The sequence below is a fragment of the Bos javanicus genome, chromosome 1 (genome assembly GCF_032452875.1).
Source record: "Bos javanicus breed banteng chromosome 1, ARS-OSU_banteng_1.0, whole genome shotgun sequence".
In the NCBI taxonomy this organism is placed as follows: Eukaryota; Metazoa; Chordata; class Mammalia; order Artiodactyla; family Bovidae; genus Bos; species Bos javanicus.
The window spans coordinates 125,237,627-125,262,251 of NC_083868.1; the positions used below are offsets into that span (position 1 = coordinate 125,237,627).

The window sequence follows — 24,625 nt, forward strand, 5'->3', positions numbered from 1 at the left end:
CTTTTGATGAAAGTGAAAGAGAAGAGTGAAACAGTTAAAGCTCAACATTCAGAAGACTAAGATCATGGCATCTGGTCCCATCACTTCATAGGAAATAGATGGGAAACAGTGGAAACAGTGACAGACTTTATTCTTTTGGGCTCCAAAATCACTACAGATGGTGACTGCAACCATGAATTTAAAAGATGATTACTCCTTGGAAGGAAAGTTATGACCAACCTAGACAGCATATTAAAGAACAGAGACATTACTTTGCCAACCAAGGTCCATCTAGTCAAAGCTGTGGTTTTTCCAATAGTCATGTATGGATGTGAGAGTTGGACTTTAAAGAAAGCTTAGTGCTGAAGAAGTGATGCTCTTCTCCAACTGTGGTGTTGGAGAAGACTCTTGAGAGTCCCTTGGACTGCAAGGAGATCCAACCAGTCCATCCTAAAGGAAATCAGTCCTGAATATTCATTGGAAGGACTGATGCTGAAGCTAAAACTCCAATACTTTGGCCACCTGATGTGAAGAACTGATTCATTTGAAAAGACCCTGATGCTGAGAAATATTGAAGGCAGGAGGAGAAGAGGACAACAGAAGATGAGATGGATGGATGGCATCACCAACTCGATGGACATGAGTTTGAGTAAACTCTGGGAGTTGGTGATGGACAGGCAGGCCTGGCATCCTGCAGTCCATGGGGTTGCAGAGTCGGATGAGTGAGTGACTGAACTGACTGGGTTACTAGGAGTGAGGAGTACATTTCTACCTGCTTCTTGATGCAGGAGATAATGTGGGAGAGAAGGCAACAGACAATGATTAAAGACATAGAATGTGTGAGATGTACTAGATGCTTTCTGTTTCTTCCCCTAGCCACTGGCTGAATAGGAAATATTGTGGTTATACCTGGAATGTGTTTTTCTGAGTTATTTCTCCTTTTTATGTCATCTTCCTTTCACCTACTTCTAGTAATTAGAGCAAAACCTTATATTGGTATTTAGGTTACAAATCATTTTAAAATCCATCGTATCACTTTATACTCAGAAGAGACCTGTGAGACAGGTGGACAGGTACTATCCAAATGTGAAAATTGTCTTGGATGGCTGAAGCCCTTGGCCAACATCACCCGCTATATATGGGTCTGGTCAGAGAACAGCATCCTGGAGTGGATGGACACGTGAGGGTCTGAGAGGCATGGGCCACACTGTCATTTTATAACTCTTCATTTTACTAACCAAATCTACTATTTTTAGAATGTTCTCTTTGGCTATATTTTTTCATTTTTGTTTATTTAGTTTTTAATTCTACTGTTTTGGGGTCCATTTTTATGTCTTTTGTCTAGATTCTTGAGGTAAATAGTCCATTTTTTCTCAAAATTTTTTTTCTAAATAGGATGCATATAAGACTATAATGTTTCCTCTGAATAACCCTTTGGTTTTATCACATTGATTCTGGGGGGAAAAGAAATGTTTACCTTACACTTATTTGTACATAAGCTAAAAATTCAACTTTGACTTCATCCGCAAATCCAATTTTGTTTAAGAATACAATTAAAAATCCCTGATGGATACATTTATGCAACTATGCTATTTGTTAATTTCCAGTTTTATAATATTGTGGTCAATGGATATGCTTTGTTTGTTTGTTTGTTTGTTTTTTGGAGTGGTAAAGAATTTATTGAGCTATTTGATAGTAAAATATATCATCAGTTTTGTTCCATGTGAGTAATTTATTTTACATCCCAAAGTTGCTGAGAAATTATGATTTCTTAAATGTTCTTAATGGACAGTTGTTCCATGAAGCTAAAATTACTTCATAGAATCTTGTTAATACTATTAATATAAAGTTACAGAAAGAAAAATGGGGAATAAGATGCAAAAATATAATTTAAAAACATGTTTTTATAGCTAGCAAAAGCAATTTACAAACTTTGTAAATGAAAAATGAAAAAAAAAGGCAATTAAAAAACGTATTTCTTCTTTGGAGCAAACTTTTCATTGTTCCAAGTTGCTAAAAGAGCAATATTAGGCACAAGTCTCTCTTTTAAGGACCATACACATTCAAGGCCAAAGCACAGCAAAGGAGAGTTGACACTAATACCAAAGTGTTGGTCAGCAGAGATTTGTCTCAAAGTGGGATGATAAAAGACCAGTAGCATGGACATCCCATTTATACAATGAACGGTCATATAAATGCAGAATCTTGGGCTTCGAGATCCTGAATCTTCACTCCAAACCTAGGGAAGTAGAATCTGTATTTAACAAGGTTCCCAGATAGTCTGTTCATTAATAGTCCAGTGGCATTAGGGTAAAGTTCTGAAACTTCTCTTGCCTAATGCGGACTCTTGGACCACAGTTGACCCACAGCCAGGTGGGGTCAAGTGCTTCTGATGTGCTGGGTGGTGAGCAGGATAAGCTGTGAATTAAGCTTATCTTGGAGTGACAAGCAACACAGAGGGGTGAGGAGCAGAGGTAAGAGGGAAAAAAGGAAGCGGGTTCCTCTGAAGTGAGCCGTGTATGTCCCTTCCACACAGCCACTGGGGTTTGCCCTTTTCAGAGCTCTCTGACCTGAAAGTTTGTGTTCTAGAGATTTAGAAACATTTTCGACACAGAGGAGACATCCTGAGTTCATCTTTAAACTTCATAGCTTATTTGAAAAAAATTTATGTTTTTTCATACCTTCAAAAAATTGAAGGTATGCTAGTGATATGTTTTAAATTTTTATTTTAGAGTAGCTGTCTGTCTAAACTTGAAAGAATATTTGAAAGTCTCTAAGTTTATCTTGTCTTTACTTTTTGAGAAAGTCAGGCTGCCTGTATTCAAAGTATCTAAATATTTCCTTTAGAACCAGTATTATTGTCTTGACCTGAACTTAAAAACAAACAAAAAAATTAATTGAGGTATTAATCCTACTGAATTAATAAAATAGTATATAAGAAAATGACAGATCCACAGAACTGTAGGATATCCAAATTTCTACAACACTTTATGTAAAAAATTCTATAACAGCTCTGGCAGATGATCATTCAGCTCATACATTTCAAATGATAGGGAACTTGTCACTCTTCAAGGCAGTCACTCCATTGTAGGACAGTTCTCATATTTTGAAAAATCATGTGATGGAGAATCAGAAAACATATGTCCAAGTTAACTTACTCCTATCCCCAAACCACTTGCTCCAATCTAGTGGCTCAAACTAGAAAAAAAATTCCAATTACAGGTCAGATTGAAATAAGCCTGAGCCCAGTCCCCAGGGATTTGGCACAGGATCTCATGTGCAGCTGGCATCTCCTATTGTCCCAGTTATAATAAAGAGAACAGAGGTTGAATCTTATTTTCAGATGACACACCTTCAGAGAACCATCAAAGTTTAGAATAGAAGGAACCCACAAGAGAGTCCTGGTCGGGGTTCAGTCAGGAAAAGAGAAATCAGCTGGCTATTAACAGAGTTTAATGCAGGAAATTGGATACACAGAAGATAGAGAGCTGCAAAAGTGAAAAGGGGGTCACTGAAGCAACGCACAGGTAGTCATTGCAGGAAGCAAGTATGATGCCTCAGACAGGAGGAGCAAAGGGAAGAGAATCTAGAAACTCCTAAGAAAGTGTCATGGAGCTGGGACCCAGCCCTCAGAGGACACTGTCTGGCTGTTGTTCCTCCTTCCTCTCGGCTAGGGGCGAGTCCCAGGAGGCTGGTCTGGAAGTGAAGGGAACAGAAAAAATGAGAATATCCAGCCAGCTCAGATATATAATCTTCATCATCAAATCTCTATTTCCCTGGGGCATCAGAAATTATATTTTTAGATTGCTTAAGATTACCTTAAAATATTCACAGATGGTCTAAATACAGGCAGAGAAGTACAGGGGCTCTGTGAAATTTTGAATCTCAGCTCTGCCACTTTCAAGGTGATCTTGAGTAAATCACTTTGGTTTCTTGTTACCTGGTGATAAGAATGTTCATTTAGTTATTCAACAAATACATGGAGTACCTACCATGTGCCTGCCATTGCTCTAATGGTTGGGGACCAGTGAATCACTCTGCACTCAATGAGCTTTCCATTGCCGTGCAGGAAGGCAGGAAATAAACCAATAAATATATAAAATGTTAGGGGGCAGTAAATAATATAAAAAAAATAGATCAAAATAAGCAAGTAGAGAATGACAAGAGGGATATTTTTACAGAGTGCACAAGCAAAGACCTGTCCAATGATGTAACATCTTAAGGAAAGGAGGGAGGCATGTCGAGATCTGGAGAAGAACTTTTCAAAGAGCAGGAACTGGACGTGCCAGGGTCCTGCAATGGAGCCTGCTTAGCGAATTCATTGAGTGGCAAGAGGAGGAGCCAGTAAGAGGGATCAGGAGCTGTGGGGAGGGGTTGGGAAGTAGACTAGATCCTACCGAGCCTGTTCATCACGGGGTTCCATTGCTGAATTGAGAGCAGAGGACCAACATGATTTGAATTGTCTTAAAAGTGCTGGGTTGAAGACAGACTGTGGCAGAGGCAGCAAGGGAGACAAAGGGCCATGCAGGAAGCTGTTGCTGTCATCTAGGCAGAAAATGATGGTGGCTTGGTAGCGGGTATTAGGTGGAGATTGAGTTGAGAAGTGATTGCATTACAGGTAACTTTTGAAGGACAAGTCAACAACATTGTTGGTATACAGAGAGAGGAGAAGTAAAGGGTGTTCTCAGAGTCTGGGCAGCAAGAAGAATGGAGATGTTACTGAGAAGGGAAAGAAAGATGGAAGAGGTGATAAGTCATGAGAAGTCTGTTATGAGATAATAAATTGATGAAATAAATAAGATGATGTAAATAAAACTAGTGTGTTCCTTGCTCACAGTAAGGTTTGGCCAATCTTAGCCCCCTTATCTTTTTTCCTTTGTTACCTATTTATGTTCTCAGAATGCATTTGTGAGCTATCCACACACCCCTCCCTTTTCACTCACTACTTCTCTGCAGATCAATATACAGTCAAAACATTTCCATGACAGGCAGAGGTCAGCTAAACCTCACCCAGAAAAACCTCCAACAGACTGCAGAATCAGCAGAGATAGATACATTTTTCAAAGAAAGGAAGAAAAATATCTGATGCCAAAACAACATGCATGGCAATCCTCCTAGTTCCTCAAAGTCCTTGAAGTACTTCGGTACCTAAAAGTTTCTCTGGCACTGCTTGTTTTTTAATAGAAATTCTGTGAAGAGTGAAATGTAATATTTCATAGGCATTTTTCTTTGAATTTCTGAAGAGAGACTAGAAAACTGAAGTTACCAAAAAAAAAATCTATTTAAATGCTTACTGCATATAAATCTCTTGGCAAAATTTCCTGGTTGTTTTTATTCTTTTTGTCTAAAATTTTGAAGCATAATATTAAAAGGAAATAAGTGATGCAAATGTATTAGACAAATATGTCTTAGCAATATTTTATCAAAAGCCAACCCCCAAAATAACAAACATATAAATAGAAGCATACAGTCAACATACAAAAAATATGCTTGGTTCTTTAAAATTCTTTACCGCAGATTCATTTGAAATGTCAATATTCAGTTCACATATCTCTATACTCTTAAGAGTCATCAGCATTTAATTTATGAGTGTTTTTAGTGGGAAAGATTCTGCTGTTTAAAATTCAGTTCAATCCCCTTGGTTTGAGTTGAGGAATACTTACATCTTGTGTTTTTCCCAAAGCCCTCCTATAGAGCCCCCCCAATTTCCCATAATTAATCAAATCTTTAATCCAAGGTAGGAAGCAGCCCCCACCCGCCTTCCCCACCCCAGCTTAGGGGCAACAACAGAGAATAACAGAGCCCAGGGACAAATAACACGTTTGTCCCATGGTTGCTGCTCCTCTGTTCCCCAGGAACCGTGTATGTATGGCTTCTAGTCTCTGTGTGGCTTCATGCAGCATTTGAAGCTGGGTGTAATGATGGCTTATGAAATAAATCCTACAACCAGCCAAAAAGCAGCTGAGGGCCCACTGGGGACAGGAAGCACACAAGAACAGACCAGCTTGCCTCAAGGATTGTGTGCCTTGAATGTGTTCATGAAATTACCCAGCAGTGGAAGGACAAAGTCCCCAGCTTTGCCAAGGAGACATAGAGGCGAACAAGGACCTCTTTCTGTGCTTGGCAAGGAGGAGCATGGGCAGAGGCAACTGAACCCTTGTAGACATCTTAGGTTTATGACTCACGGTTGTTAATACTAAATTGCGGTATGATAGGAACTTCTCAGGCTCCTCAAGGTACACAGTGGAAAGCAAAGTTCTCAGCAAATATGCCAGCATTTCAAATGCAGCAAAGTAGTTGGCACTGGCTGTGAGAGGCCTGGAACCGACTACACAGTCTTTTGTTCATGGGTTTCCAAGTATAACTTTCCTAACTCATGACCAGAAAATAATTTATCCCCAGGAAGAATCTACTTATTAATGCTTTTTTTTTTTTTTTTTTTTTTAAGCTTTAATCCTATAAGTCCCCTGTTTAAAGCAGGAGCAAGGTTTACCCAGGTTTCATCATTCTAATTATTAGCCATTTTAACTCTCCTGACACCAAGTCTGTTTTCTAACTGGGATAGCTCTGCCCTTTGACTTAGATGGGAAAGAAAATTGGTTTTGACTGGTATGTTTTTAAATTTCAGGGATAGTCGCTGTTCTCTTCTGTGGAGTCACGCAGGCACATTATACCTACAACAACCTGTCATCGGATTCCAAAATGAGGACTAAACAGGTAAAAGAAAAAACTCACTACAGGCTTTGTCTCTTTTCTCAGTGTAATGATTACGGAGCAATTCTGGCAGTGCACTCGGAAAGAATTTCATTAGCAAAGGAAGAAAGCAAGCTTAAGGCTTCATTATAGGTTGGATATTTATAGATTTTTTTTTTCTTCCTTCAGGATAACTATTAACAATTCTCTTGGTAAGCAAAAATATAATAGTCTTTCCCTCCTGAGAAATGTGGAACATAGACTGTCAGTCTTGAAGATGAAAGGCCCACAGTCAGTAATAATTCACAGTCACTTACATCTAAATGCATTGTAAAGCATGTGAGATTGGGTAGTTATATAGAGAGAAGGAAATGAAGAAGAAAGACAGGAATGTTTGGTCTTTAATTGGGTGCTTTTGCTTCCAAGTAAACTCAACTGCCAGTTGTCGCACAAGCAGAATGTATCTCCCATATGCCAGGAACACATCTGTTTCAATATTTGCACATAAACACTCAAAGATTCCTTCCACCAACATTTGCCACATAACCACTCTGTGCCGAGCACCATGCTAAGTACTAGGAATAAAAGGGCAGGTAATACACGATCCTGCCTAATGTGGTTCATTTTCAAGTCTGTTGAGGAGGATCAAGATATGCAATGAGCAATTAATGATCCACAGTGTGGTAAGTACTGTGATAGAAATATCTGTAAAGGTTGTTTGAGGAAAATTCAATAGGGCCTCCTCCCATAGTTAGGATTGGGACAGTGAAGAGAAAGTTTCCAGAGATGATAAGCCTGATCTGGAGCTTGCAATGGTGAGGGATGAGAGGGTAGTAGGAAGGATATTTGAGGCCAAGGTTGTATTAATATCATGGACCAAAGTTTTGAAACAGTTGACTGAGCATTTTAAATAGTTCTAAGTGCCTGGTGAATGGGGAAGGGCTGAAGTTATAGTGGAATATAGTGTGGTAGAGACCGCAGACACAGCCAGAGGCCAGCTTATGGAAGGACTTTCATACCTTATGAAGAAGTTTAGACTTTATCCTAAAGACAATGAGGAGTGGCTTAAACAACAGAAAGTTATTCTTATGTCCCAGGTGGTGCTGGTGGTGAAGAACCCACCTTCCAATACAGGAGACATAAGAGACACGGGTTCCATCCCTGGGTTGGGAGGCTCCCTTGAAGGAGGGCATGGCAACCCACTCCAGTATTCTTGCCTGGAGAATCCCATGAACAGAGGAGCCGGGCGATCTATGGTCCACAGAGTCACAAAGAGTCAGACACGACTGAAGTGACTTAGCACACAGCACACGGTTCTGGAGGCTAGAAGTCTGAGATGAAAGTATAGGCAGGATTAGCTGCTTCTAAAGTTTGTGAGGAAGAATCTGTACTATTCCTCAGTTTTGACGTTCTGGTGATTTTCTGACAAACTTTAGTGTTCTTTGGCTTATAGATATATCATCCTAATCTCTGCCTTCATGTTCACATGACATTCTCCCTATGAGCATGTCTGTCTCTAAATTTCCCCTTTTTATAAGGATACCAGTCGGAATAGGGACCCACCCTACTCCAGTATTACCTCGTCTTGGCTTAATTAATTACATTTTTCAATGACCCTATTTCCAAAATCATCAGATTTGGAGGTACTGGGTGTTAGGAATTCAACATGTGAATTTGGGAAAACATCACTAACAGAAGTCATTGACGTATCTTAGGCAGAATAGTTTTAGGATGATTGAAGTTCCATTTTAGAAATATCACTGTGACAGGCAAGAAGAGTGTGGATCAAGTCACACTTGTATCAGCTAGCTTTTGCTGTGTAACAAGCATCCCAGTGACATTCAACAATACACATTTGTTTATCTTGCATTTACAGGGTTCATCTCTTTTCACGTGGGTTGATCTGGGTGGCTCTTCTTGTCTTAACTGGACGGATTCACTGAGTTTGGTGGGGCTCTGTTCTAGAGTAGGCTTGGCTGGTACACCATAGCCAGTCCTGCATATCTGTCATTCTTCTCCTGGCAGAAGAACAAACCCCAGTGTACAGGACCATTTCAAGCCTTTACTTGCATCACATTTCCTAAATGTCCTATAGACAAAGGAAATCATATAGCTAAGCCCAGGTTCAAAAGGCTGAGCAGGTCATTAGCCCACAGTGGAGAGCACTGCAAAGTTACATGACAAGGATCATAGATATAGAAAATGTATAGAATTGGACGAAATGATTGCAATCTGTCCCCAAATGCAAATGGAGGTAGACAGGTTCCCATACTAGGTCTAATGATGCTGAGAACGTCTGATATGATATTGGGGCAGTGGGAGTGGAAAAAGCCAAAAAGACATCTCAGCAAATGTATAATTGGCTGGGAATTCCCAAATAGTTTTCAAAGACTTATCTTCAAGTTCTGTAAAATGGCTATTGTTTTCATTCTCTTTGTCATGTCCCAAGCTCAGCTGGACCTGAACCCAGCTCCCACCCACCCAGGGACTTTACAAGGTCACTCTTACCTCTCTGCTCATCAGAAGACTCAGAAGATACAATTGCAGAAATTTTAAGGACCCCCAATTTTTAAAATTGAACACAAAAAAGTATACCAATACCTAGAAATATCTAATATATAACCTTCCATCTAGGATCCTTTTAATTATGGAGACAACTAGCATTCTCTAGAGTTTAAAGGGCAATCTCTTGAGCTGGTTTTTCCTGACCTCATATGGTTCTCTGAATATTTGTATTCTGGGAAACTGAACTCTGTTTAGGGACTTGCACTTTTAAGTCACACTATCTAGATTGCTCAGCAGAACTTCAAAGATAACTCATCTCATGGCGAGTCAGCAGCCCAGCACCTAGGGGAGACAGAGCCAAAATCAGTGCCCCCACAGCCTTCTGTTCTCCTCTGAGTGGCTTGACAAGCACTCCCTGATGGGCTGCCAGCATCCATTTTTATAGCAGTTCCCTTTAGGGAAGGAGATTTTTGAAAGTTCATTCTTCAACATCCAGATAGCTGCATCCCTCCATCTTTGTTCCCCCCATTACCTTCTTTCCTGGTGCCTGGTTCATTGTAGGAGCTTAATGAATGCTAATTCCCTTCCCCTCCCTTCTCGTACCTTTCTCACTTCTTTTATTCCGGGAACTCTCACTTTCTATTTATTTTTTTCTCTCAATATATGCATATGTAGCATGTGTGCGTATTCATACATGAATACATATGCATGCATCTACACACATATTCCCCAATCAAGTACATAGAGTCTGGGGTCACCATTTTTTAAAACATGAGATTGAGCCTTTTAATTAATGTCACAGATCAGAAGTTCTTGGCCACATCTGCACCAACGTAGCAAGCAAAGTTTAAACTCCATGTGGGAAACCAATTACAAATTGTAAAGAAAAGCTGAAGCAGATATTATAGAGGTAGCCACTGTTTCCTTTCTGAAAGGGGCAAAGGTTTAGAAGGCATTAAATGACATGGTTACAGAATACATTATCTTCCTCTGCATCTCCCTGAGTTGTGTTTATTATCAGTGGGAAAAGTGGCCCCTTTGCCTCCATCCCCAGGACTGTTTAATGGGAGTGAAGGAAGTCAATTAACGCGTCTAGGGGAAACCTCTGAAAATCAGCTTTGTGTTTTAAAATCCTTAGGTAATATAATTTACAAAGGAATTTTATTCATGGACTGTGCCTATACCAGCTAATCAAACAGCTACAACCGGAGACAAAGACTTTTGAGAATTAATATATCCTTTATAGCTTCAAGAATTAGAGTGCCTCTTTAAAAATGCAGTTTTACATTAAAATATGTTTTGTACTTGATAATGACCATCTAGATTCCGGTGAATTGCTTTTCACTGCAGTCCATGAACATGTAACATCCCTGTGTGTTTAGGCATAAAGCAGCTTAATAGAGACACTCTGGTGCTGCTGCTCACCATGAGGATTTTTCATAGCAAAGCATTTGGGGAAAGAGTATATGAACACTGGCGGCAATCAGTTTTCCTGGACTCAGATTGGTTTGCTTATTTTAGGGTGTGCACATCTAGCCCTAAAGACAAACACATACTGACTCTTGACCTAGAAACGGAGAACCTTCAGAGATATTTGATATAGACATCAGCACATGGCACTCTGTAAGCTGAGAGATTTCACCCTGAACCATCCAGAAAACTGCATACACATCCCCTGACCCCACTCACACAAGCCTCAGCCTGCCTCTCAACCTCTTCCTCCCTCATACCCTCACCCACTAGCCAGGCCTGGGGGCTGGTAATCTGGGCCAGACCCCAGGGTGTTTCCATCAGCTGTCTCTTCCTTGCTTGAGGCTTACTTCCAAAACCATGTACTTCTTTTTTTTTGCAGATTAAAGGGTGTCCTTTAATTTTCCCTCCAACTTCCTATAAGGTTTTGGATTTTTTAAAATTTGTTTTTCAAGTATAGTTGATTTACAGTGTTGTGTTAATTTCTGCTATACAGCAAAGTAATTCAGTTACACACAGATATACATTCTTTTTCATATTCTTTTCCACTCTGGTTTATCACAAGTCTACCGTCTCTTTTAACTAGAAATTCTCCTTCCTTTCCGGCAGTTTTCACCTAAAAATTACTCCCAAAAGATACACACGAGCATATAATATTAAGTGAAATAATTAACATCTATGATGCATCAACGGGCTTCCCAGATGGCACAGTGGTAAAGAATTTGTCTGCCAATGCAGCAGACACAGAAGACTCAGGTTCGATCCATGGGTCAGGAAGATCCCTTGGAGGAGAAAATGGCAACCCACTCCAGTATATTCTTGCCTGGAAAAGCCCATGGACAGAGCAGCCTGGCAGGCTACAGTCCATGTGGTCTCAAAGAGTGAGACACAACTGAGAAACACAATGCATTAACAGATACAAAGTGAAAGTGTTAGTTGCTCAGTCCTGTCAGACACTTTGCAACCCCATGAACCGCAGCCCGCCAGGCTCCTCTGTCCATGGAATTCTCCAGGCAAGAATACTGGAGTGGATAGCCATTCCCTTCTCCAGGGGATCTTCCTGACCCAAGGATCAAAACTTAAGTCTCCTGCATTGCAAGCAGATTCTTTACCATCTGAGCCATCCGGGAAGCCCAACAGGTAAAAAAAAAGTACTTATTTCATTTTTACTCACTTCTTTACCCAAGAGGTGGCTCTTCTTATTATCACTGAATACCTTCATTCATTCATCTAATATTTTTTAAGAGCCTATTTTGTGCCAGCCACTCTTCAAGATGCTGAGATACAAGAGTGGATAAAAAAGAACTGTTAGTAGAGGAGCTTTAGAGTAATCAAAATAAATAAGCATACAGTGCATTCATTGTCAGTTACAAGGTCAATAATAAAGCAAGAAAGGGAGGAAGGACTGTGTGTCTGGGAAGGTGGGGTTGCTATATTAAACACTGTGGCCAAGGAAGGCCTCAAAAAGAAGATGATCCTTGAAAGAAATAAAAGAGGGAACTATGTGGATATTTGGAGCAGAGCCATCCAGAAACTGGGAACCACATACACAATGGCACCGTGGGACAGAGTGACAAGTGTGGCTGAGGTGGAGTGTACCAGGTTTGTAAGACAAAATCAGAGCAGGTCTTAGAGAGCATGAACAAGAAAACAAGCATGTTTTCTCACATCAGAGGTTTTTAAGTTTAGGCATGGCGTGATATGACTTAAATTTTACAAAAAGAAAGGTGCCATGTGTTAGCTAGAAAGGCTGCAAAGTGGCAACATTTGAGGGCAACCGAGAACCAAGGATAGGTTTGTTACATTTGAGATGTATGCTGCTGCTGCTAAGTCACTTCAGTCCTGTCTGACTCTGTGTGACCCCATAGATGGCAGCCCACCAGGCTCCCCCATCCCTGGGATTCTCCAGGCAAGAACACTGGAGTGGGTTGCCATTTCCTTCTCCAATGCATGAAAGTGAAAAGTCAAAGTGAAGTCGCTCGGTTGTGTCTGACCCTTAGCGACCCCATGGACTGCAGCCTTCCAGGCTCCTCCGTCCATGGGATTTTCCAGGCAAGAGTACTGGAGTGGGGTGCCATTGCCTTCTCCCATGTATATATTAGGCCACAAAGTAGAGATGTTGATAGTTAGTTGGAAATAGAATTCTGGAGTTCAGGAGAGAAGTCTAAGCTAGAAATGTAGAAGTCACCAGATAGAGATGATATTGAAAACATGAGGTTGGATGAGATCGCTAAGGGAGTGACAGGAGAAATCCAAGAACCAAGCCTTGAGGTTCTCCAGTGGTGGTAAGAAATCAGAAACCAGCAAAAGGAGACGGTGAGGGAGTAGCCAGTGGGGAGAAGGAAAACCAAGAAAGTATTGTGTCCTGGGAGTCAAATGAAAAGAGTGGCTCAAGAAAGAGCCTAATGAGTGATGCCAAATACTGCTGAAAGGGAAAGTAAGATGAAGAGCATGAACATCATTGATATTACTGACAAGAACCATATTGGTGGAGTGTCAAGGTAAAAGCCTGAACGTAATGGGTTCAAGAGAGAAAGGAAAGAAATAAATTGGAAACTGTGTATAGACAAGTTTTTCAAAAAATGGGGAGCAGAGAAGTGATTGCTGAAGGGAGAAGTGAGGCCAAAAGATATATCTTTTTATTTTTGGATGGGAGAAATAACAGTATTTTTGTATGCCAATGGGAATAATACAGAGTAGAAGACCCTGTGTTAGAGGGTTCACCAAGACTTATCAGTGGGAGAGGCAAATTTTAAACTTGGATTTTTTTTTTTTTTTTTTAAGATTTATTTATTTGGCTGTGTTGGGTCTTTATTGCTGAACACAGGCTCTCTCTAGTTGCAGATTCTGGGAGCTACTCCTCATTGAAGGGCGCTGGTTTCTCCTTGAGGTGGCTTCTGTTGTGGAGTATGGGCTCTAGGGTGCGTAGTAGGGTCAGTAGTTGGGGCTCGTGGGCTTATTTGCTCTGTAGCATGTGGGATCTTCCCAGATCAGGGATCGAACCTGTGTCCCCTGCATTGGCAGGCAATTCTTAACCACTGGGCCACCAGGGAAGCCCAAACTTAGATTTTGTGACTTTGTAATTCAAATTATTTTTGCCTCTTACTGCATATTCTTTGATTAGTAGATAGGTTTAGTAGCAATTGTGGGGCTTAGCATCATTTATCCAGTAACCCTTGAGTGGATGGATAGGTGAATGAATGAATGTTTAGCTATTTTATTATATTTTCAGCTAATTAATCATTTATATTTAATTCTATCATCTTTGAAAGTCTACCAATTTCAGTGGATTTTAATTTTTTTTTTAACTGAAATATAGATTGGGATGGACATAGACATTTTCATTCATTTGTTTTTGAAAAGCCAGATTGTTTGCCTAGCCTTTATGGACAAACAATGACATCTCCATTACAGCACATTCTTTCCAGATGCTTATTTCATTTCCAGTCCCTCCAGATGATATTTCAATCACCAATTGAATGGCAAAGTAGCAATGCAAATCCAAATTTAAATTTCCAATAAAAAGAAAAAATGTCAATGGGAGCCAAATTAGACATGATAAGCATGACCTTGTAAGAAAATCCAAGGAAAATAACAGGAATGTGGGGGAAACAAGATGATATGGTGAAAAGAACACTTAACCAAGAGGCCAGAAAGATAGAGTTTGTCTAGACAAGACAAACAACACAAGTTTTACCCTTGTCTCTACAACTAATGGCGAGGTCTTGGATAATTAATTTAGCACCTATGAGCTTCAGTTTTCTCATTTGTAAAGTGAATGATTGAACTCTGTGACTGAGTTTAAAGGATGATGCTCTAAACCTAATAACTCTCTGACCTGACATAGAGCATAAAATATGCATCTGATTCCCACTTCTAGACTAGGATTGGGCAGTGATCACTTGATTACAGGGTACTGCATAGAGATGAGAGGATCCATCAGTTTGTCATTGCTCTGGCCAACAAGTCACCGGGTAAGTTGTCAAATCAAATCCAAGGGCGAAGCAATCAAACACCAAAGTCCCTGATTTATCCTGGGGTGAAACGTTTCACTGAGGCCTGGATAGTTCTTCCTGGAAAAATTCTCTGTTCCTACATGAGTGATTGTAATGGGTTCTTCAAAGAATGCCTGCATGCTTAGGGAAGAGAGGACAGAGTTTACATTGCTACCACTCAGTCTCAGAGTCTGACTGAAGGGCTTCTCAGCTTTCCATTTCAAGCATGGATTGAATGTGGACTAAGCACCACATGCTTCAATGACAGGTGCAGTGCTAGAATCCAGGGAGACAAGGGAAATAAGACATGGTTCTCACCCTTAGTAGCAGTAGTAGTAGTGTTAGTCACTCAGTTGTGTACAACTCTGCGACCCCATGAACTGTAGCCCACAGGCTCCTCTGTCTGTGGGGTTCTCCAGGCAAGAACACTGGAATGGGTTGCCATTTCCTTCTCCAGGGGGATCTTCCTGACCCAGGGATCAAACCCAGGTCTCCTGCATTGCAGGCAGAATCCTTACAATCTGAGCTATAGGGAAGTCCTGGTTCTCACCCTTAGGAGTTCCTAATATAGCAAGAAGCACATGCATGCACACAAATGCACAAACAAGAATCACAGATTTTAACATAGAGGGATGGCCAATGTGTCATGAGAACCAGAGGACTGAATTGCTTTCTGGAGGCAAGGTGTTCATGGAAAGCTGATTGTGGGTTAGGTATTTTAGAGAAGGGTGTAAGGATAATTAGGAGATTATCATTCAGATTTCATGGGAAATGAAACTAAAAAGAGTGTGCAAAATCATACAACTAAGAGTGAGCTTGATAAGTCTCAGAGGCAAAGAGATGGCACACTCTGCCCCGGCTCAGGTTGCCCTGGGGAAGTAGACAGGGTTGGGTTTGGCCTGCTGGTGTATGTTGTGGAAAGGAGAAGGTGTGGGAGAGAGTTCAGGATTAAAATGGAAAAGTGAGTTCAGGTGGCCATTTCAGTGTCTCACTCTGCTACATTTAGGAAAACTGTCTTCATACTTGCTTAGACTTTTTGACATAGAGATGATGATAATAATCAGATTTGTGCCTTACAAAGATAATGAAGGTAGCATCATGGAGGAAATGACATCAACCTATGACATCAATCTCCCTGTTCACCACATTTCCTTTTGATAAATACTTACATATGTAACATCTAAATTTATCTTAACCTTCTCTGGCTCTAGATATATTTTTGTCTTGCTAATCTCTTAGGATGTTGTGGTCTATGTGAAAAGTTTGTGGAAATTTACCATTTGGTTTTGTCTTGAACTTACGAGTTACTGATTAAATGAATAGATGAATGAATGAATTAAAACCATTCATATTCCAAGATTAAAAATAGGGAAAATAATATCTGTTAATTAATGGTTTATTTAATCCTGATATGATGCATTAGTTTAACTGTGATGAGTTGGATGTACAAAGCAAATGTCTAAGGTAATCTTTAGATATTGAAAGAAAGATCAAGTATAATTCCATTGCTTGTGTGAGTTTCCTACAGTGTGCTTCTGCCTTATTGATTTGCATTACAGTGGTTTTTGATTATGGTTTTGTGCAATTTTGCTCCATCACTTCTAACAAAAGCAGGCACGTCCCATCCCAGTTACCTGTTTGAGGCACAGTGCAGAGAGAAAGTCGTGGGCAACAATGCCCACGTCTCCCTGGCTTCTGAGAAGTAAGATTAAAGATATCTTCATAAAGCATAGAATTGCCATTTTTAAAAAAACTCTAATTACATTTCTTTTGTCAAGATTTCTACCACTTTTCTTCTCCCCTTCATTCAAAGTACATTTAAAAATACCATCCTAGAAGGGTTGAATTCATAAATGATGGCAAAGTGTTTAAATTTCTCCTTAGCTAAGCTGGTGATTCTTTTCAATGAAACTCATTATATTGAATAAAGGACATTTAGTAGTTCAGCTAATAAGTGTTCTTTTAAATGCTAATGAGAGTAGAACTCCCACATCATGGCAAGAACACACTGTACTTTCAGTGCCCAGAAAGAATTAATGTCTGTGAACCCCTAGTTAAGAAACCTTATGCCACAAACAACTTGGATAATAGTAGGGGCCAAAAATGACCATTAGGCACCCTCAGTAGTAGGTGTCTCCTATGTGCCAGGTGCTGGGGCCCAAGGAGAAATAAAGCCAAGTAAGACGTGAGATGCACTTTACCTTAAAAATGTTTCATGTAAATTTTTTTCTCTGATAAAGATATAATGGTACCACGTCTTCTTGATTAAATTTTAGTTCTTTTTACTTTTTTAACTGCACATCTGTGTTTATTTATCATAGTATATAATTGCAGTAGAAAATTTTAAGTCATAAAATCCAACAAGTTCAGAGAAAGGTGGGACAATAAAGATAAACATTTAAACCCAGATATTGGAAGAAACTGAAGCCCAAAGAAGTTCAGTGACCTGAGGGGTAGAGTCAGTTCTTTAACCCAGGGGCCAACCTGAACATAGATCAATGCTCAAGGGATATGCTAAAAATACACAATGCTGCTGCTGCTGCGTCGCTTCAGTTGACTCTGTGCAACCCCATAGATGGCAGCCCACCAGGCTCCACCGTCCTTGGGATTCTCTAGGCAAGAACACTGGAGTGGGTTGCCATTTCCTTCTCCAATGCATGAAAGTGAAAAGTCAAAGTGAAGTCACTCAGTCGTGTCCGACTCTTAGTGACCGCATGGACTGCAGCCTACCAGGCTCCTCCATCCATGGGATTTTCCAGACAAGAGTACTGGAGTGGGTTGCCATTGCCTTCTCACAATTAGTTATCTATTGCCGTGTAACAAATTACCCCAAAATTTATCAGTTAAAACAACAAGCTTGTACTATTTCATATGGTTTTTGAAGGAACAGAGTCTAGGAGCATTAGCTCAGGGTCTCACATAAGGTTGCAGACAAGCTCTTGGCCATGGCTACAGTGTACGAAGACTCAGCTGGGTGTGGAGGATCCACTTCAACATGGCTCACTCATACAGTTGGCAGAAAATGTCAGTTCTTTACCATGTGTCTTTCCCTGTGGCTCAGCTGGTAAAGAATCTGCCTGCAATGCGGGAGACCTGGATTCAATCCCTGGATTGGGAAGATCCCCTGGAGAAGGGAAAGGCTACCCACTCCAGTGTTCTGGCTTGGAGAATTCCTTGGACTGTATAGTTCCTGGAGCCACAAAGAGTCAGACACGACTGAGAGACTTTCACTTCACCATGTATCTTCCATGGGGCTGCTAGAGAGTCCTCATTGTGTGAAAGTAAGTTTCCCCCATAGCAAGTGAAACCAGTGAGAGAGAGCAAGAAGAAAGGAGCAATGCCTTTTATTCACTAGTCTCTGAAGTCACTCACTGTCACTTCTGCCATATTCTGTTTTTAAAAAGCAAGTCACTAAGACCAGTCCACACCTAATGGGAGGGAAATAAACCCCTAAATAAGTAAATTATTTAAAATAATTTAAATTATTTGTTTAAATAAATAAATAAACTCTTGAAAGGAGGAGTATCAAAAATTGTGAAAAATTACTTTAAACCTACCATGGAACTTGATGCCATTTTGGGAAGTAACTTTTTGATAATGGTTTCAATTTCTAAAATGATTGAATATTTAGGTTTTCTACTTCTTCAGTCAACTGTACTTTCTTAGTAAACCACCTATTCTCTCCAGAGTTTCAAAAATTTTAATAACAACAATTATTGAGCATACACTATTACCAGGCATTATAAGTATATATTTCATTTAATTATTTCACTTATTATTCACCAAAAATCCATGAGGAAAATACCACTAGTTAGATTTTGCCAGCCTTAGAGAAGGTAATAAGGTCACCCAAAAGCTAGAGTTGTGCACCATAACCCATTATTATTTTTAATGTCTTTTTCATATATTTGATTATAGACATTTCCTGTAGAAAATGATTTGTATGTATTTCTCCCTTTAACTTAGAAACTGCATATTATACTGATCATTTTAAGAAACAGCACTTGGGTTTATTTATCTTTTTGACTACCATGTTCTCTGATTCATTCTTTTATCACTATCATTTTCTTCCTTTCCTTGGGCTTCTCCTCTTCCTCCCTGTCCCCTTTAATAGATGACAATGAACACAAGTCACCTTGTCCCTGCCAGCCAACACTCCTCCCTTTACTCTTCATTTCCTTTCTCAGCCTTAACAACGACCCAAGATGGCCTTAATATGTAGAACCAAGAATGACATTTTTTCCCCACCAAGTATTGATGCTATCATATCTATCCTAATCACCTCTTTATCTTCTGACACGTGCTTTATTCCATTTTACCACTGATGGGTTCCTCTTTCTTCAGGATTCATCAGTGTTCCACGTAGCTAAGAGTAACTGAATATTGTTGTTATTTTCTTCCAGTTCTTCATCTTGCTCATAAAGAGCTCTATACCTGAGTCACCTGCCAGGACTGTCTATCTCTACCCCAATAGGCAACATTTTGGGGATTCATATTAATTCACCATGACATTTCTTGCCAACACTGTTCCAAGTCTTCTCTGCATTTTTGTCTTATCTTCCAAAACTCTAAGAAAGTTTTGTTGTTGTTCAGTTGCCCAGTTGTATGTGACTCTTTGCAGAGTCCCCATGGACTGCAGCACACTAGACCTCCCTATCCCTCACCATCTCCCAAAGTTTGCCCAAGTTCATGTCCATTGCATCTGTGATGCCATCCAGGCACCTCATCCGCTGATGCTCTCTTCTCCTTCTGCCCTCAGTCTTTCCCAGGATCAGGGACTTTTCCAGTGAGTCAGCTGTTTGCATCAGGTGACAGAAAGAAAGTGTATTTACCTCATTTATCATTTTCTAAAAATTTTACTACATTTGCTGCATTAAATTTTACTACATTTCCCCTCAAATAATGGTTTCATATTCTTTACCACTATGTAGAGCTTTAGCGTCTCAGAGAGGGATGGTCCTCTCCCTTTCTTTTACTCTCTCTTTTGCCTTTTGTCTCATTCTCTCTTTTCTCTCATTTCTTTCACCTTTAGAAAACAAAACAAAAAAAAATTAATGCTTGAGTATCAACACATAAAAATATATGTGATTCATGCCCTTCTATGTATAAGTCTGATTCACTGCTTAATGGAAAAAATTTATCTGTACAGGATTTAAGAGATCAGCTAGCCGTTCTGATGACATTCAAGACAGATGGTTGCTCATTATTACCTCAGAACTTCTAAGAATGGCAATGGCATAACCCCCTTGAATAGTCCATTATAGTTTTATCACCCTGCTTAATAGGTGTAGGTATGAAGGGCTTTGATCTCATAATGGCATTTGGGGATGATAAATGGAAATTACTGTAATTTTTCTACTCACTTTAATTAAATTTTATTGATGCAGCACAGAAAATACCAAGGCTGAATATATGCACCAGAGTGTGTGTTTGTTAAAGAATACTGCCAAATTTAAGGCTGCCATTTTCTTGATGGTCTTGAAAGATGAAGCTAATGGATTTAGTAAAATGTTAAGACTTTGTGCAATTCCTTCAGAAGAGAAATTGAATTGCTTCTGGAGGCATTGCTCAAAAATCCAAAGAATCTCATCAGTGGAGAAAAGATATAGAATTCCAGAGTACCTGAAAGGAAAATCTAATAAATGAGAGTAAGAGTTTGGTTTTAGGAAAGTCACTTAATGCAGTTGTTCTGGGTTACATTGAGAAAGAACTTGATTGGCATCAGCAGTGACCAATCCATTCCTGAGAGAGAAGAGAATGTCCCTTATAATGGACCCAATGAACACGCAAGTACAAAACTATTCCCAATGTATTTTTCCAAAGGTTCCAATAAAAATTATTCTTGAAAACATACTTTTTTCCCTGATAGAAAAATAAAGGAATTCTTCAGTTGGGAAAGAATGTCTAAGGTAAGTGAATTTATACAACTCTTCTCTTCCCCAGAGATCTGTAAAAATGTGGTGTTTGGGACTCAGATTGGGGGAAAAGTGTTATTTGGGGTTTCTAGGACAATGACTTCAGACCTCAGCACTAGTCATCCTCTGACTTGCTTTTCTTTTCTAAAGATGCTGTTCTAATGATACCTTTGGAACCTACAACAAAGGAGCAAGGTGTAAGATCTCTCAACCAACTAGAAACAGATGGGGCTCTGGGTTAGGGCTAGAGTTTCAGTATTCTGAGTTCTCGGAGAAGGCAATGGCACTCCACTCCAGTACTCTTGCCTGGAAAATCCTATGGACGGAGGAGCCTGGTAGGCTGCAGTCCATGGGATCGCTAAGAGTCGGGCACGACTGAGCGACTTCACTTTCACTTTTCACTTTCATGCATTGGAGAAGGAAATGGCAACCCACTCCAGTGTTCTTGCCTGGAGAATCCCAGGGATGGGGGACCCTGGTGGGCTTCCGTCTATGGGGTCGCACAGAGTCGGACACGACTGCAGTGACTTAGTAGTAGTATTCTGAGTTCTGACACAGCAGGTTTCTGGACTGTTAGCATGAAGTTCTATAAGCAGCCCCTGGGTCTTTCCTAGGGTCACAAGGAGAACTATATCTTAATGGTTTATGTCCTTCTGTAGGTGTTCCCAAAGGTGCTGTGTAGGCTGGTGTCATAATGATTCAATTTTACGACACCATCTGTACCCAGTTCTGGCATAAGGTAATGATTTACAGCACCCTCTGAGGGAAGCACCACCATTCTTCCCCTTTGTGCTGATTTATTATTTGGTTTTTGGTTTGCTTTTATGGTACCATGTTGAGGCAAGTGGTCTACAGCGGTCCTTTGCTTCATCCAGGTTTATTTGAGACAGAAGAGTTTGAGACCATCTAACCTTAGGCTTCAGTCCATGGGGTCGTGAAGAGTCGGACACGACTAAGCGACTTCCCTTTCACTTTTCACTTTCATGCATTGGAGAAGGCAATGGCAACCCACTCCAGTGTTCTTGCCTGGAGAATCCCAGGGATGGGGAAGCCTGGTGGGCTGCCGTCTATGGGGTCGCACAGAGTCAGACACAACTGAAGTGACTTAGCAGCAGCTTAGCAGCAACCTTCCAGGGAAAAGTAGTATGATTTTAAAGGAACATTTCTGGCTTGTTTGGCCCTACTGAATGTTAATAGCTGGCCTCTTGCCAGGATTAGATACACACCCTATGGAATAAAGCAAATTTCCTTGAGGGTCTTCCTTGGGGAAAAATATACCTATTTAGAAGCTCCAGAATGTTCCCCCAGGCACGAACACAGGCATCTAGCCTGATATCTGATTTGTCAAAGATCCAGGCAACCCAAGGGAAGGAACCTGAATTTTATTCCTAACTGGGCTTCAGGCAGGTAGTGATATGGGCTTCCCAGGAGGCTCAGCAGTAAAAAATTCACCTGCCAATGCAGGAAACATGGCTTTGGTCCCTGGGATATCCTGAAGAAGGAAATGGCAACTCACTCCAGTGTTCTTGCCTGGAGAATACCACAGACAGAGGAACTTTATGGATTAATTTCATGGGGCTGCAAAGATTCGGACACAGCTTAGTGACTGAGCATGTATGCATATGCAGTAATATATGTGTGAGGAGGGGTTTAATGACAGATACAGAGGGAAATAGCCAAACTGTTAAGAAGGAAATTCCTATAAATGGGAAGGCATCTATTACAGCCTGACAATCAGCATCTTTTCTTGGGACAGTGTGAGAATGGAGGCGGTCCTCCCAACATACCACCTACTGGCCTGCCTACATTTTCTGAGGACAAGAGCACTGATTGGTAAAATGGGGAGCAGAGAACACAACTTCACGACACAACTTAGCATTGTGTCCCTGCTGGGACCCTCCTCTATTCCCAGAATATTGGGTGATAAACTAGAAAGAATTTAAGCAGATGTCCAGATAACTCCAGATATTAAAAAGCAGAGACATCACTTTGCTGTCAAAGGTCCTTATAGTCAAAGCTCATGTTTTTGCAGTAGTCATATATGGATGTGAGAGTTGGACCATAAAGAAGGCTGAACGCAGAAGAATAGATGCTTTCAAATTGTGGTCCTGGAGAAAACCCTTGAAAGTCCCTTGGACAGCAAGGAGATCAAACCAGTTAATCTTAAAGGAAATCAAACATGAATGTTCATTGGAAGGACTGATGTTGAAGCTGAAGTTTCAATACTTTGCCACCTGTTATGAAGAGCCGACTCATTGGAAAAGACCCCGATGCTGGAAAAGATTGAAGGCCAAAGGAGAAGGAGGCAGCAGAGGATGAGATGGTTAGATAACATCACTGACTCAGTGGGCATGAGTGTGAGCAAACTCTGGGAAATCCTGATGGACAGAGAAGCCTAGAGTTCTGCAATCCATGGGGTCACAAAGAGTCAGACACGAGTTAGCGACTGAACAACAACCACCAGATAACCTTACTAAGGGACCATCTCTAAAAGAACTGGATACAAGAAAATGAAGTCCTCCCCTACTGGTTGAAGCAAGAGATAAATGAAAAGGCCAGGAGGCAGCAGAAACGGAGTTTAAAGTGCTAGTGGCAAAAATAGCCAGTGCCCCCAGGAGTGAAGCCTTCCTAGAATTGCAGGAGGCAGGCAGCAGCAACGCAGGCCGATGGAGAGCATGCTCAGCAGCTGGGAGTAAAGTGAGAGGTTTACCACGGGTGTGACTGAGCAGAGTGAGCACGTGGCCCACTAGAACTGAGGCATGGCAAGTTCTAGACTCTGATCATAGTTGCCACCCCTGCTCCTTCTTCCTGGAAGCTCTTAGGGCATCATTCCCAACACTAAGACTCTGTTAGAATCACTGAGGAGCTTTTACAAGTCCCAGATGCCTGAGCCCTATGTCCAGGAATTCTGATTTATTTACTCTGTGGTGGGGCTGGGCTACAGTATTTTTTAACTCTGAGTGATTTTAACTCTGGCTTCCCTGGTGGCTCAGCAGTAAAAGAATCCATGTTGCAATGCCATAGACAGGAGACATGGGTTCATTCCCAGGTGGGGAAGATCCCCTGGAGGAGGGCATGGAAACCCAATCCAGTATTCTTTCCTGGAGAATCCCTGGTGGGCTACAATCCATAGGGTCACAAAGAGTAGGACACAACTGAAGTTACTGCACACCCATGCACTCACGCAAGTGATTCTAATGATTGACCAAAGTTGAGAACCTAGAAAGACACTGGAAGGGAAGGACTGAGGTCCTGGCAGGTGGGTTTTTGATCCAGTGCACAGAAAACAGCCAGTTCCTGTGACTTCACGTGGGGTGAAAACTGCACACCCTTGGGCTTGAGGCCCTGGCTCTTCAACCAGGCTGCATAGTGGAATCACCTAGGAGTTGTATCAGGTGCTGCCCCCAGGGATTCTGATTTAATTGGCATGGGGTAGCGTGGCCCGGGCGGCAGAGCTGTTTAAAGCTCCTTGGGTGGCTTTAATGTACAGCGATGCTTGAGAACCAATGACTTGTGGGACATTAAAGGCACTCATGAAACTGCCCTTTGAGATGCCTACAAATAGTCAAGAGAAAAAGAAACTCTGGAAGGAATTTTACATTCCATGTGAGTAGGCAGAGGCTCAGAGCTATCAAGATTTAGAAGTTCATACAAATGCCTTTATATCAATATTTGTAGTCAGGATGTTTCAGGGACATTACCCAGATAAGTATTTCCACAGTTCTTAGATCTGGGAAGGCGGTCAAACCAACAAGCCGAAAAGAACAATTGGCAGACCCCCTCACAGGGTGACTTACTCACCTGTCTTAAGCAGACAAATGGAGGTTTCACTTTAAGATTCACAGATTCGCTGTAGTAAACACAATGTACAAAAGTGTTACACTACATAAAAAATGGGACTTCAACTAGAATGAGCTGTTTAAGGGTATCTATTTCACTACTTTCGTCTTTAACTTGGGCGAATGCAGATGTGATTAATACTTACTGAATATCTAATAGGTGCCAGTCACAGTCTAAGGTGGTTCAGTGAAAATTAGTATATTTAATCTTCCTGACAACAAATGGTGA

The 24,625-nt window shown here is 40.8% G+C and overlaps 1 protein-coding gene across 2 annotated transcripts in view; it reads left to right on the plus strand.

The window, feature by feature from the left end:
- SLC9A9 (solute carrier family 9 member A9) overlaps nt 1–24,625 on the plus strand; it is a 669,138-nt gene that overhangs the window by 339,172 nt on the left and 305,341 nt on the right. For both annotated transcript variants that reach the window (XM_061419306.1, XM_061419316.1), the window contains exon 9: nt 6,608–6,696. In XM_061419306.1, coding sequence (XP_061275290.1) covers nt 6,608–6,696 — 89 coding nt within the window. The remainder of the gene's footprint in view (nt 1–6,607; nt 6,697–24,625) is intronic.